This window comes from Coccinella septempunctata, chromosome 4 (assembly GCF_907165205.1).
Source record: "Coccinella septempunctata chromosome 4, icCocSept1.1, whole genome shotgun sequence".
NCBI classification, from domain to species: Eukaryota; Metazoa; Arthropoda; class Insecta; order Coleoptera; family Coccinellidae; genus Coccinella; species Coccinella septempunctata.
In genome coordinates, this window is record NC_058192.1 from 38,454,672 (window position 1) to 38,469,579 (window position 14,908).

The 14,908-nt window shown below is 35.7% G+C and overlaps 2 protein-coding genes across 4 annotated transcripts; both read left to right on the forward strand.

Annotated features, from left to right (window-relative positions):
• The first annotated feature begins 6,998 nt into the window (after positions 1–6,998).
• On the forward strand, positions 6,999–7,435 carry LOC123311913. Its single transcript, XM_044896036.1, has 2 exons — positions 6,999–7,196; positions 7,322–7,435. The coding sequence occupies exons 1-2, from the start codon at positions 6,999–7,001 to the stop codon at positions 7,433–7,435; spliced, it is 312 nt and encodes a 103-aa protein (XP_044751971.1).
• A 155-nt stretch (positions 7,436–7,590) lies between these two features.
• LOC123311912 lies at positions 7,591–9,943 on the forward strand. Of its 3 annotated transcripts, XM_044896035.1 has the most exons (4): positions 7,591–7,711; positions 7,769–7,914; positions 9,545–9,648; positions 9,719–9,943. In XM_044896035.1, the coding sequence occupies exons 1-3, from the start codon at positions 7,677–7,679 to the stop codon at positions 9,562–9,564; spliced, it is 201 nt and encodes a 66-aa protein (XP_044751970.1). In that variant the 5' UTR covers positions 7,591–7,676; the 3' UTR covers positions 9,565–9,648; positions 9,719–9,943. The 3 variants fall into 3 exon arrangements, with proteins under 3 accessions (XP_044751970.1, XP_044751969.1, XP_044751968.1); XM_044896034.1 differs by lacking the exons at positions 9,545–9,648; positions 9,719–9,943 and adding an exon at positions 8,011–8,079; XM_044896033.1 differs by lacking the exons at positions 9,545–9,648; positions 9,719–9,943 and having other exon boundaries at positions 7,769–8,045.
• Positions 9,944–14,908: the final 4,965 nt, after the last annotated feature.

Genomic DNA, 14,908 nt, shown 5'->3' on the forward strand with positions numbered 1-14,908 from the left:
TAAGCCAGACGGATAATTCAGCGAAGGAGAACAGGAACGATAATTCAGTTTCCCCAAAACAACCTTCACAGGTAGTAAACCCATAACTAGAATCGATACAGCAATATAGACCTTCACCTTCAATCTATATAGATCACCAGAAGTGTGAAGAAAAATCCTAGAAGAGATTCTTCTTCATCTTCTGAAGATAAACAGAAGCTGATTAGAATGAGTCATATACACAGAAAATGGAGAAGGACAAAAGTTCCCTTCACAACAAAATGGGGACCCACAATCTTCAAGAACAATGAATTCAACATCGTTTCTATTGAAGACAATGAAGAAAGTAGTAGATAACAACATAAGAACATAGAATCTGGAGAATACACCAATTCACAAATGCCAGATGGCCTACAGGACGACCGATCAACAAAAACTGCTCTGTATGACCGTATGACTCTATAGCTAGGTTCCTGGTCCCTCGGGAACAAAAAAGAAATGAAGAGGAAAATACAGGGAAGTTGACGTTTATTCATCCAGTGGAATAAAAAAATTTTAATTCTCAAGTGAAATGAGATGACATAAGCTTAAGCGGATAAAGCGATACCTTTCATGTCAATTTATAAATCCGATTATTCTCTGGAAAGTGTTATCGTTTGATTTCTAATTGAAGTGGAATAAAATTCACGTGAGTTATAATTTTTTTTCATTCGAAAAAATAATAATGACAATATCAGTCAAAAGAACACCATAAGGGCACTTCAATCGGACCTGCTATTGCTCTAGAGACAGAATCCAATTCTTCACCTAACAGACTTTCGGGATGACCTTGGAGCCTAGGAAGCTAAATCATTTCAGTTGTGCAAATACAACTTGGTTTACTTGTATACACAGTTGCCAGATTTAGGACGCAACATTATGCGTCGTGTGAAAGACGTATATTGACTGTATATCAGTTTTCATCATTTGAAGCGCCCCCGAAGCGGAATTTGCGTGAACTAAAAATATACTTTAGGTTTCATGAGACGCACTTTATTGCGTCTGGAGATATGTTTTTCAACATGGAATAACTCTTTTATCAAATGATGAATGAAATCTATAGTTGTTCCAAAGATAGCTCTCGACGTCCTTCACGATTTGCGACCACCCCTGTCGTTGAATCCCTCGAAATACCAGAGAAAACTTTGAAAAACAATGCTGCGTCCGGTATACGGACGCAGTATTATTCAGGACGCAATAGTGTATGGCCCAAAGACAATGTATGGACGCAATATAGTATGCTGGATAAATATATATATATATATATATATATATATATATATATATATATATATATATATTTACATCTCCGAACATTATGGCTTCAGACCATAGACCAACCATTATGGCGTCACCTAGAAAGAGACGACCTATGTTCGGTTTGATTCGTGTATATTCAACCGAAACGACCAATTATACTCCCTGTCTACGAAGAATAGCGTACGATGAAAAATGAATATACGAATTTTCAACATCTGGCGTATGTTATGGCTTCAGTATAGGTTCATAACATTGTGGCGTCAAATATACGCTTTTTGTACAAAAAGATAACATTACGGACTCATGTAAGTGGCGTTTAATTCCCTCACAGCGTTGCCAGAGAGATTGCTATTCCGACAATTATGAGGTAGATTTTACAGCTTCGTTTCCAGTTCGAATTGAATATTCACGTGTCTAGTTGAGTTCGTTATCCATCTGGTCAGGATCGCGATCTTATCCATTTTAAAAATGGGCCAGAAAGAATCCTCTAGTACTTCAGTATAAAAATCTATGGTTACTGGAATATAGAATCGAATTTTTGAACTTTTTCTACTTTGTTATCCAAAATAATTAATTTTGTGAAAACTACTCGACCTGAAATATTCAACTGATATTTTTTCGAAAGCCGGTGCTGATCATTTTATGAAAAAATTATCTACTTAAAATACCTATAAAGTTTGCATAATACAACTATTCTGGAGTGTAAATGGAAAAAGCTGCTAGATAAATGATTTCGATAAAAAGCAAACAAAATCTGAGTTTAAATTCAGTTCTGAATTAATAGGAATATTTTCGGTATGAGATAAGCATATTTCTGCTGATTTATTTTCTTAAGAGTCCATTTTCACAGTTTTCGTGTCGTATGTATTAATGTACCGGATATGAAAAACACTGTATGTAAAAACTCCAAAGTGCGTTTTTATGAAGATTCAAGATTAAAGAGATTTCTTTGTGGATATTCATGATTTGTCCACATCCAAAATTCGTTCTGATTTTTTCAAAGCCATAAGTTTTTGAAATATGAAGTGTGCTTTTTATTTGTGCCCGATATACTAACGGCCGTTTTCAATAAACGTATATCCATTGTTTCAGCTACTGAAGATAGGCAATACATCTGATTTCGTTTCTATGATCTATCTGTAGATATTTTTTAGAATGGTTACCAATGGTTACTAATCGTCAGTAAGTGAAACGATGGATAAATAGTTTTATCGAAAACGGCCGTTAGTTTCCTACAACTAGTTTACGATAGTTCAATCAGAGGAAAGACCCATCTCATGGAATTTGACTGTTTCGTCTGAAAGATAGTAGGTACTGCTGATGACAGTTTTGTTCCAATTTCTACTCTATTCAACTGTCTACCAAGTGAGATGTCGGAAATACTCGAATTGTATATGGAATTGAATCGAAACAATTATAACCTCTCGTTGTCAACCAAATCACATTAGGTTATTTCAGTGAGAATTCAATATACCGAAACGCATCTGATCAATTTTTTCATTGTGATGGCAATATAATATACCCATGCAAGCTTCAACCCATGAACCCAGAAATTCATGCACCGTGTGAATCTTTTTATCTGCACAAGAAAATTTACTATTTTTCAATTTTGCGTGCCATGTTTACTATGCTGTCACGATTCAAACTAGTGTTGACTTAATACTCAAAATTTGTGTAATGAATATTAACACAACAAGAAGTATCGGAAATTTGTTTTAACTGCAGGGACATCTGTCCCTGGAGAAACAATGTTAACTAAAACAACGAGAATATGCTCAGTCAACAGCCCGATAAGAAAATATACTGAATAATAAGAAAGAAGTTTCAATGAGTAAACTAAATTCTGAAAGTCGAATGGGAAAACTGTACCTAACCATGGATAGTTATTCATATTCTCAACCTGCGATATCAACATCAACTGCTTATTCCCTGCGTTTCTTGGAACAGTGAGAAGATTCTCATGAAATCAGCAGTATTCATTCCCGAGATATATGAGCATTTGTTGGAGGTCTCTTTTTTTCTCTTTAGAAATTTCACACTGAAAATTTATTTTGGTAGATCAGAATGTCAGGGAAGTTTTGCTAGGCTGGCGTTTTTCTTTGAATCATCTGTTTTAACTGTTTTCATCCACAAACGATTATCGATATCTCCAAATGCTAGTGCGGTTGGTAGGTATTATATGTGGTTTCTTCTTCTTATTCGGATCCATGTTGCTTTTGTGATTTAAAGTTTGATTGTATCTAAAGAGTTTTGCGAGGGCTGCAAATTCAACGAAATCAAATTCTGGCATAGCTTCCACCATGAAGGGGTTGTTTATTCAATTTTGGACGGTTTTTGTTAAAAATGATAGTCATAATAAAGTAAGCACTATATATACAGGGTGTCCCAGATGTTGACGGCAAGCTGTAACCGGGAGATCGATTCATCGACCATCTGACTCTTCTTGAAAAAATACTAGATCATTCCTTGAATAGTGGACGATTTGATTCTTTGCAAAAAATAGTATCCAAGACATTTTTCTTAGTTATTTGAAAATAATTCTTGTGTGCCCAAGGCCTTCTTTGGGGCTTATTGTAGTTTGAGTTGAACAGAAAGTAGTATTTTACGATGTGGGAGCGAGACTGAGAATGACGCAATTAAATTAGACTCGAGTACGCGCGCGAGTACAAATGTTTGCTGTCCCGGAACCATCAACCCAGTGTAGCTTTTGTCGAATAACAGCATCAGGAAAATCCGTGATTCGCAGAGAAAAATTTATGGACAGATGAGTCCACATTGGAAAAATATGGTTACCTGAGCACGCATAACTTGCACGAGTGGCAGTTAGAAAGTATCTTGATGAGGTATACTCTAGCGATTGGTTACTATCTCGTTCACCAGATTCAAATCTGCAAGATTTATCTTATTGGGAGCGGAGAAAGTAAAGGTTAATTTAGCCAATCGAAAATATCTGAGTTACTGCACAGATAAATGGAGGCAGCTGAATTTGTTAACAATGGAAGAAACAAACGTTTGATAACACGATCTTATAGAGGAGTTTATACCACGGGAATTCCTCGCCATCCGTATAAGGCGTAAAGGGGAAAAAACTACCAGAATGTGGGGTCTTTCCAGAACATTTAAACGATCAGTAGAAGTTACGAATATTACAATAGTTTCCACTTTCGTCGAAAAGACGAACGTCTTTTTTCAATTTCACCAGGATACGAATTGTAGCCAATGGCGAGACATTTAGAGAAATTTTTTCATGTGGAATTTCATAGAAGAGATAATTCCACATCGGAAAGTTAATAACATGAATGAATATTTGTTCTTCAATAAAAAAAAAAAAATTTCCGTTTGACGAATAAAAAATTTCTGAATTTTCTAGGTGACGAACTGATTGAATTGAATTATAATGAATACCCCATATAAATTAGCAGTTTCTGACGTGAGATATTCATTTTTTCTTTTTGAACTGGCCACTAGAACGGTGTAGACCCCCCTAAGGAGATATCAAGCTTGCATTGCGGCTGAGGAAAACAATTCGAACATCTGTTATAAACCTTATTATCTAAATGAAACATATTAAATGAATTTTATAATAGTGTCATCATCGGTCTCGCTCCCACATCGTGAAGTGATTCTTCCTACCTCAGTCAAACACGAATCAACCTTGAAGAAGCCTGTTTTTTTGCAGAATATGAAATTTTCCACCATTTAAAGAATAAAAATTTAGAAAATCTCATACCGTTTTTGATTTGCCAAACTCGCACAGTATGTATTTTATTTTTAGTGTCATTTTCTTCCATGCTGGACGAGCTGGCTCTAAATTTAAGGCCATAGTAGAATCATTATTCAGTATTACTCAACACGAAAAAAAAATAAGAGAATTGAAGACTCTCATCAGGAGTGAAAAAACGCCACAAGTATTCCAATATGACAGAGTTTTCCATCACTCTAAAAGCCTTCATTCTAATCAATTATCATCAATAATATCAATATTGATCAAACTCACTATTTTTCATCAAATTAAGTGAAGAGATGTTGAAAACGGTTGACCGAGTTTACCATATACGCTAAAAATCCTAGCTTTACCTACTATTTTTCATTACCAAATAATAATACTGATATAGAGTAAGATTAAGATTGAATATCGAATTATAATAAGGGCTTTTAGAGAATATTGATACAATCTTAACTGAAATTCTACTGTAAAAATTTTCAAATCGTTGACTTTTGATGTAATTTAGCAGATAATCGAGTTTGTGACGATATCTCAACGTTTATTCTCATGAGCTAAAGACTTCCTAAGGTTCAGAATATGTTGGTTTTTATACTGACTCAAAATTTTCATGAACAAACACTATGTATAACCTACTTTCGTTCTGTTATCCTTGACTTCATATTATTGTTTAAATAATGAACTGAATCTTCATTTGGGATTTTTTTCAATATTTACCCACAAAATGATAATACTTTTGCAGTATGCTGATAGACTACTATGCTAATAAATAATTTTATATCATTCGAGGTCGGAATCAAATGTGGGAAAATTATTATGTAGTTGTGTTCTACTAAAACCAACTAAACCAACTAGGTATTTGTTATATTAAACTCATTTCATTGCAACATTTTTTAGGAATATCTTCCTGAGCTCTATGTCGTTGGTAAAATTCTTTTATTTCGAAGGTCTTCTTACTAACTTCGACGACATTCGAACTGCAAGTTCATTATGAAATGAAAAGAACAGGTTTTTTGTTTTTTATGGAAAGTTGTTTTTTCCATCAGATTAAAATTTTTTATATGAAGCGAAAAATAATTTTATTAATTTTGGAAATAAGTTTGCAATTCAAGCATTTCATTTTTTTTTTCAGTTAATGTAAAGAAGTTCCTGATTTTCTTCGAATCATCAGAACACTTAAAAAAATTCTGGAAGCCATTATGTTTTGGCCTATCACATGGTTTCGGCTTGAGATAGCATTTGGGCTGAATTAACATATCAGTTATTCTTCAGTATTCAACTAGAATATGCGTTTGACTGATAAAAAATTGAACCACGAATTTTCATCACTGATTAGAATATTAACATCCATATATGACGTTTTCCTTCATAGAAGTTTTGAAAGACCACGAGATGAGTAACTCTGACGCGCAATAATAATTCTGCATCCCCAAGAGATATTCGAAATTCAACCGCTGGATGAGAATTCTCTCTATTCACTATAGATAAAAACGGGAAGGAGATGTTGCCACATCTCTGAGTCCATAAAGTACAAGGTGTAGTTTACAATATACAGGACATGTATATTACAGTCACGCCCCCGGTGGCAATGTCTCAAACTGTAATATACAATATTTACCATTCTCCGACCATTAGGGCTTCACGAGAAGAAATTTTCATTTCGTAATAGTGATGTCATCTTTACAATTTAAGCAGATATCTGTATTCAAGGTTCTTCCACATCACTCAGTGCTTCGAATCACGTAAACCAGAGTCGAATCGGTAGCTTCATTGAGCGGAAAACGTGAATTACATTATGGCTTCACATATACTGAAGTCATAATTCGCCTGAAGCCACAATGAATGGTCCTTGCATGTTACATGAAGCCGTAATGATAGGAGGATATATATATATATATATATATATATATATATATATATATATATATATATATATATATATATATATATATATATATTTTTTTTAAATCACCATTCTAGGGTTAGGTCGCTGAGGATGCCGGGTCATCTTGACCAAGACATATCTCAGTTGCTCGTGAGGAATCTACGTACGATACGTGTAGTCCACAGGATAACCTCCTTTTGCGCATCGCTTATTATGCTCTCATCGAGGCCGAGCTTCAAAGTATTCTCCACCAGATGTGTTTCGACAAGACCATTGGTTGTTATGATGAGAGGAAGGATTCTTGTGCAGGTAAGTCTATTTATTTCTTTTAGTTCGAAGGCCAGGTCGTGATATTTTAAGATTTTCTCCGTGTACGCTCTCTCAACATTGTCATCCGCTGGAATGGTAACGTCAGCTATTATTACCTGCTTCAGTCTCTTCTCGAAGAGCACAATGTCGGGACGATTGTGTGGAATGGACCTGTCTGTTATGAGTGGTTGGTCCCAGTACAGCTTCACCTCCCCATTCTCCAGGATCTCTTTTGGTGAGTATTTATGGATTGGTTGGGTCGTTCCGAGTAGTCCATATTTTTTGGCGATGGCTTGATGGTATGCCTTTGCCATGGAATTGTGGCGGTCCGTGTATTCTCTTGGTGCTAGAATTGGACAGGACGACGTGACATGTTGTATTGTCTCGAGTGATTGTGAGCATTTGCGGCATCTGTCGGTGGTTAAATTTTTCCCTATTATATTTTTCAGGTATGCTCTGGTGGGTATGACCTGATCCTGTATGGCCGTTAGTCTGCCTTCTGTTTCCGGGAACAGGTAACCAGCCTTTAGGTATGCAAGTGATTTCTCTCTATCAATTTTCTTATTTTTCAGGGCTGTTGGGTACCTTCCATGGAGTGCTCGGCCATGCCATATCTCTGATAGCTCTTGGATGTTGGGGGGCGCAATTGGATCATTGCTAGATGACAAGTTTAGTGCTGTTACATTGTCATCTTCTTCAGATAGCGCTTTGAAGAAAGGTAAGTTTCTTGATCTGAAATATTCCCTCATCTCATTAACAGTGTTGTGGTGCGTAGTTTCAATGTTTTGTAGCCCTCTTCCTCCATCTTTTCTAGGTATGTATAGTCTATTGACCGAGGCGTTTGGGTGATGCATTCCATACCTAGTTAAGAGACCCCTTACTTGGGTGTCGATGGCTCTCAGTTCAGTTGTTGACCATTTTATTATTCCGAAAGAGTATGCTAAACACGGCACCACCCACGTGCTTATTGACGTGAACATTGCTTTGGAGTTCAGTTTGCTCTGTAGTACCTTCTTTAGTCTGCCTATGAATTTGTCCTTGAAGGTGTTTTTTACTTCATTGGTCCTTATTTCTAGACCTTGCTGGATTCCCAGGTATTTATAAGTTTCCTCTGGGCCCAGCGTTTGAATGGTGAGATGATCCTGAACTCTCATTGCCTCTCCTTCTGTTACTTTTCCCCTCTTCATGTGTATAACAGCGCACTTATCCAACCCCATTTCCATTTTTATAGTTTTAGTGAATGATGCCACTATTTTCAGTTCTCTCATCAGCTGTTCTTCGTTTGCGGCATATAATTTAAGATCATCAATGAAGAGTTGGTGGTTGATTTTCGTATTTTTCTTTTTTTCGATCACATAGCCGTATTTGGAGTCATTCAACAGTTTACTCAAGGGGTTTATTGTGAGGCAGAACCATAGGGTGCTTAATTTGTCTCCCTGAAAGATTCCCCTCTTGATTTCGATTTCTTCAGTTGTGTATCCTCCTTTGTTGGTGTTTACATGTAACCTTGTCCTCCATGTTCCCATTAGATGTTCAAGTAGGTTGATCATTGTCTCAGACACACCGTAGAGCCTTAAGATTTTTTTTAGCCATGAGTGTGGTATAGAATCATAAGCTTTTTTATAATCAATCCACGCCATGGATAGGTTACGTTGTTTTTTTTTTGCCTGTTTTGTTATGATTGTGTCGGCGATCAGTAGCTCCTTGCATCCTTTTGCATCTTTTCGACAGCCGTTCTGCTCACGAGCCATGATGTTATACTTGCCCACATGTTTCCATAGCTTGTGTGTGAGTATTCCTGTGAGTATCTTGTATATCGTTGGCAGGCACGTGATGGGTCGATAATTTTTTGGATCTTCATTGTTGGCTCCTTTGGGAAGCATATAAGTGATACCAAGTGTGCAGGATTCTGGTATAACTGATGGGTTCGTTAGTGCTTTATGAAAGAGCCTCGCCAGGGCATCATGCGTTGAGTTGAAGTATTTCCACCAGTAGTTATGTATACCGTCGGGTCCCGGTGCAGCCCAGTTATTTGTTTTTTTTAGCACGGTTTTTATGTCATGTTCAGTTATGATTATTTGTTCCATCATGTATTTATTTGATTCAGTTTCTGCTTCTTTGATCCAAAATGCCTCATCATCATGATCTCCTGCATGAGCCCAAATTTCCTTCCATGTTGCATGTATATTTTCTGGTGTTGGGTGTGTTTTGTTGTCTGTGACTGTCCCTTCAAGTGAGCGGTAAAATTGTTTGGGATTTTTGTAGTAGAGTTGGTTGTTTTTATATCTTTTTACCCTTTCATTATATCGTCTTATACGATTTCCTAGAGCCTTAATTTTTTGTTTCAGAGTATCGCATAGAATTATAAGTTGCTGCCGAAGTTGTTCGTCGCGGGCCTTGATATGATGTTGTGATGTTATGCGTGTCACTCGTTTGACAATTTTCCTGGTCGGTGAGTTGTTATTCAGATAAGTATGAAGCGTGCCTATTATTTTTCTGATATTATTAATTTTCTTTTCCAGGCGTGTTTTCCATGGTGGCATTTTCTCTTCTCTAGGTTTGGTTTCTCTACTATACAGACGAATTCCATTCTCCTCACATACTGTGATCGCTCCCGCGTACACAGAGTCGATAAGATCTGTAATGGTGGAATCACTTCGTATGCTGGATTTTATTACCGTGTTGGCTCTTTCAACGCTTTCTAGGATTTTCCGTGAGCCTTTGAGTCTTGGTATTTTCGGTCTATCCTGCGTAGATACCGAGGGGTGAACCGGTCATGAAAATGTTGTACACCACAATTCAGACAATTCACGCAATTCCTATAATAGCATATAAAACAATTCAGACAATTCAACAATTCACACAATTCAAGAAAATTCATGGCAATTCACGGCAATTCACGGACAATTCAATACAATTCATGGCAATTCATGACAATTCAATACAATTCATGACATTTCAATACAATTCATAGTTATGTATTTTTTTTTAATATATATTTTGGGAATTTTCTTCACATCACACTGTGAGAGGTCTGAAACCACTCAATAATATGTGTTATACATATAGCCAGATAGTAGTTAAGGCTAACTGAGGCTAGCTTACAGAAATTGCTTCTATCCATGGATATCCTATACTTCATTGTTTGATGTACTATTAACCTCCCGTCATCAACATAGTTATATAGTTATATAGGCTGATTCAAACAACTTTGAAATTCAATTGAATAAAATGTTGTGAAAACGACCTAATATAGGATAAGAGCATTCCCTTCCATAACGACAATTTTGGATTTTTCCAAATTGAGGTATAAAATTGTATGATCCGAAAAAATACATTCAGGTAAATTTTTTAAAATTCCCTCAGCAAATGGCTCTAGAGTTATTCTGTGCATAAAATCTTTTTGGTCAAAATGGGCAACCCTAATATTGAATACAACAGAGCGTACTCGTTCGTAACGACAATTTTTGTAGGTTTTTCCAAATTGAGTTATAAAATTTTATGAAGCGAAGAAATACTTCTAGGTGGAATCTTTTGAATCAGTACCTTCTATTAAACGCAAATTGATCGAGTAGTTGAAAAAAATGGTTACTGTGCAAGCTATTAATTTTAAATCATACATCAACATGTCGAGTTATTTTATGGAATTTTATGAAAGTATGTGAAGTACTACAAAATAATAACACAATTTACTAGGTTTCAGAAACATGGTGCGTTGAAATCAAGATTGTGTTCTCATGAAAGTTGTTCGTTCAATTTATATGGAATATAACAAAGAGCTTACAGAATAACCATCAAGAGATTCGACACCCGTGCTGAAATATCTATGTCTACTTTTTGAGTGCTGAAAACAATTATTAATATTATTAATTCATCTTCACTGATTAATCAACTAAAAATATATCCCTCTCCGAATTGCCCAATTCGGTGATCCTTAGTGTGTACCTACATATCTAGGAATTCATTCAACGCGAACCTTAATTATTACATTACTAAAGCTCTATTGTTTACAAACATTAGACAAATGTTTCAAATAATTTTTATTTTAGACTTGGAGAGACATCTGCAAGCGAGTCTCCAAGTCTTAGATGAACCTCCGAATGATCTTTGTCAGGTTGAGAGGGAAGAAGCTGTGAATATATAATTGATATTATAGCAATCGATATACCGATATAGACCGACATTTCGAATTAACATCTTCTCAGAAATTATAAAAGTGTTAAAAATGAGGTTGAAATAACCAAAATTATATGATATGCATTGAAGAAAGAACGCCAGTTCTTAACAATGATTTTAATGGCTTATTCCCAACAGAGTAATAAAACGGTTTCAACCAGGAAGGAATCGTTTCAGGTACCTGCTATTGAACGCAAAGAGATCGGGACCAATATTCACCAATATTGTTGGTGAATAGTCCCTGTACAGGTTAACAATGTGTTTTGATGACTGTTCATGATGTAAAATGTTATATCGAACCAATATACTCTCTTCTCAAGAATGCACATGTCTCGAGAAAATTTGAAATTTTTGACTTTGAATCCCTCCAGGCTGACAATGAGCTTTGATGATTTTCATTGGTATAAATCAAGGTATGAATAATATCCCATTGCACTATATCTCATTCTTTTTCCAAGAGAAACTCAAATCCTAAAACGAGCATTAATATCTTTTTCAGAACTGTAAGAATTGTATACTGAACAATACAGTTATCCTTAGAGCGCGGCGTTGACAGATTGTAACTGTGGATGAAAGAAACCTGGCTTCACACCCGTAGGAAATTATTGTGTATCAATAAGAAATAATGAAAAAATTTGATGTTGTATATTTCTTACCTGCTCAATCTTATATCACTTTAATTCAAATCACAGAATACAGAAATTAAACTCGGAGTTTGCACTATTGCGCCGGCATGCGACTATATACATGTCTACATGAATATGACTATATACATGTCCATATACATGTGCAAACCTCCCTTTCTGCGTCCTAATAGTTGGACAGGTTGGACACCTGTGAATTGCAAGACAGCGAATCGCCCAACAATTAGAAAATGCATTGCAATTCATAACAATTCCAGACAATTCATGAGAATTTTCGAACAATTCACGGAAATTAATAGTTCAGAACAATTCTTTATAATTTACGGCGATGGGCAAGTTTCCTAAAACTCCAAAATCGAATTCAAATTATTTATGGAAACCCATTTCCATTAGTTATCCAACACGTAAGAGATTCGCTTCAAAATTCAGATATACACCCTTCGAAACTTAATAAACATTCGATTGTGTAAAAGCGTGTAACGTAGAATGCCCTTACTACAGTCTAGTAATTTTTGTCAATTCGACACCAGTGAAACCGATCAAGAAAATATAGAATTCCATATCCACCGAAATATCCACATATTACAAAAAAAAAATTCTGAATTCGATACCTTAGAACATATCCATGTTCTATAAGAGAGCTCTTCTGAAATCACAATTTCCGACCGAATGCAATGTGTTAAAATTCTAAAAAAATAAATTTCCATATATGTATTTGAGTTATAAAAATTCTTAGATTTTGAAATTTAGAAAAATAGCCCATTCTCCGCAATTCACGACAATTCTCAACAATTCCTGACAATTCACACAATTCTTGGCAATTCACAACAATTCTTGACAATTCACCACAATTCCTGGCAATTCATGACAATTCTCAACAATTCTTGGCAATTCAATTCAATTCATGACAATTCCTACAATTTGTACACCACAATTCACGACCGGTTCACCCCTCGGTAGATACTTTGGCATACATCTTCATGTTTTTCTGGAAGATTTTGTTGGTTTGGCTCCATTGAGGGGTTAGTTCCATTGGATGTATATATATATATATATATATATATATATATATATATATATATATATATATATATATATATATATATATATATATATATATATATATATATATATATATATATATATATATATATATATATATATATATATATATATATATATATATATATATATATATATATATATATATATATATATATATATATATATATATATATATATATTTTTTTTTTAACCACCGTTCATTTTACGGGTGAAATGCTCTACACTTCGGGCGCTTTGCCTTCAAACACCATAACTTGGATGCAGAAGGCCGTAATATTGGCAACTGTCAGCATCATACGACAAGTGATATTCCCACCACATTCTGTGTGAAATTAAAAAAAATATATATATATATATATATATAATATGCAAATTTCCTAAGTCCTTACCGGACAGGTCAACTAGATTGTAGACAGGAGAAGATAGTACCCTATTCACTATGCAAGGGACAAGTTTGGGAGCGAGTTTTGAGGTGAAATTTTTGGAGGCATCAGAGAGAACAAAGTTTCTCTTCCAAACTCTATCACCAACACTCAGGCGAACATTATGTCGCCTGAGGTTATACCTACGAGCATTTATCTCATAGGAATGCTTCAGACGTTTCCGAACTTCTTCGTGAAGCTCGGGCAGTTGTCGGACCAAATCCTGGTCTAAAACCTTATCCCCTATGGTGATGGCATTATCAGCGTTATCTGCAATAAGACCATAAAATGATCCGTCAGTAGCTGCATACCTGAGAAAAACCAAAAATGAGGGGCTGTATTTCAAGCTGTCATTTCTTGCAAGTCTGATAGCCTGAGCGATCTCCTGAATGTTTTGGTCCCAAAGTCTGTGATCACCATCAATATATGATCTAATGGCAGTGACTATCGTTTTGTTCACACGTTCAGTCGGGTTTATTTGAGGATGGAAACGCGCATTATAGAAGATTTTCTGGACCCTATATTTTTTCATCAGGTTCTTGAATTCAGCAGAAACGAATTGTGATCCATTATCGACTGCGAAAATTTGAGGAACACCAAAAATATTATTTTCTATGAACTTGATAATAGCCTTACTGGTAGCCTTGGGAAGGGGCTGCACAAAAACAAATTTAGTGAACCAATCTGTCACAACCAAAATTTACTGGTTACCAGACTTCGAACGCGTATAAGGGCCCAGCAAATCAGCACTTAAAAACTGAAACGGAAAGTTAATATTCCGATACTTGCCCATCAGACCAGCCTGGGGTAGGTTTCCTGGCTTACAAGAAGCACATACCTTGCAGCTCCTTACATATTCAATTATAGAATTTTGCATCCTTGGCCAGAAATATAAAGATGAAATCCGGTGCAACGTTTTGTAGACACCAAAGTATCCGGCTGTAGCCTGATCATGGAACTCCCTCATAATTTCCAGTCTTTGTGTGGTAGGCACAACTATTTTCCATTCTGGTGAATCATCTATAATTCTGGACCTAGGCAAAATATGTTTGTATAAGACACCATTGTTTATCTTGAATTCGGGATACAGAACTCGTTGATCACTTACTTTCTGCCTCATCTGTCCACACAATAGGTTGCCTTTTTTTTATCCCCTTCAACAAATCTGTAATTGGACTACATAATGACGCGAAGTCTCTCAAAAACCTTCGGTAATAACCGATTAAACCTACCAAACGCCTGATTTGTGTGGTATTTTTCGGTGTTGGATAGTCCAAAATATCTTGTACCTTAGAAGGATCGGTTCTCAGACCATTGAAGGTCTACAAAATCGACATTTGTCGAAGTTTATAGTCAAATATGCCTCCTTGAGACACTGGAAAAGTTTTCTGAGAATCGCAATATG

Excerpts from the sequence above, each read along its gene's own strand:
- LOC123311913 (XM_044896036.1), top strand. The coding sequence starts at position 6,999 with ATGCCGGGTCATCTTGACCAAGACATATCTCAGTTGCTCGTGAGGAAT. Across the intron at positions 7,197-7,321 it reads GAGGAAGGATTCTTGTGCAG|TCTCTTCTCGAAGAGCACAA; the intron begins GTAAGTCTATTT and ends TACCTGCTTCAG.
- LOC123311912 (XM_044896033.1), top strand. The coding sequence starts at position 7,677 with ATGGCCGTTAGTCTGCCTTCTGTTTCCGGGAACAG. Across the intron at positions 7,712-7,768 it reads CCTTCTGTTTCCGGGAACAG|GGCTGTTGGGTACCTTCCAT; the intron begins GTAACCAGCCTT and ends CTTATTTTTCAG.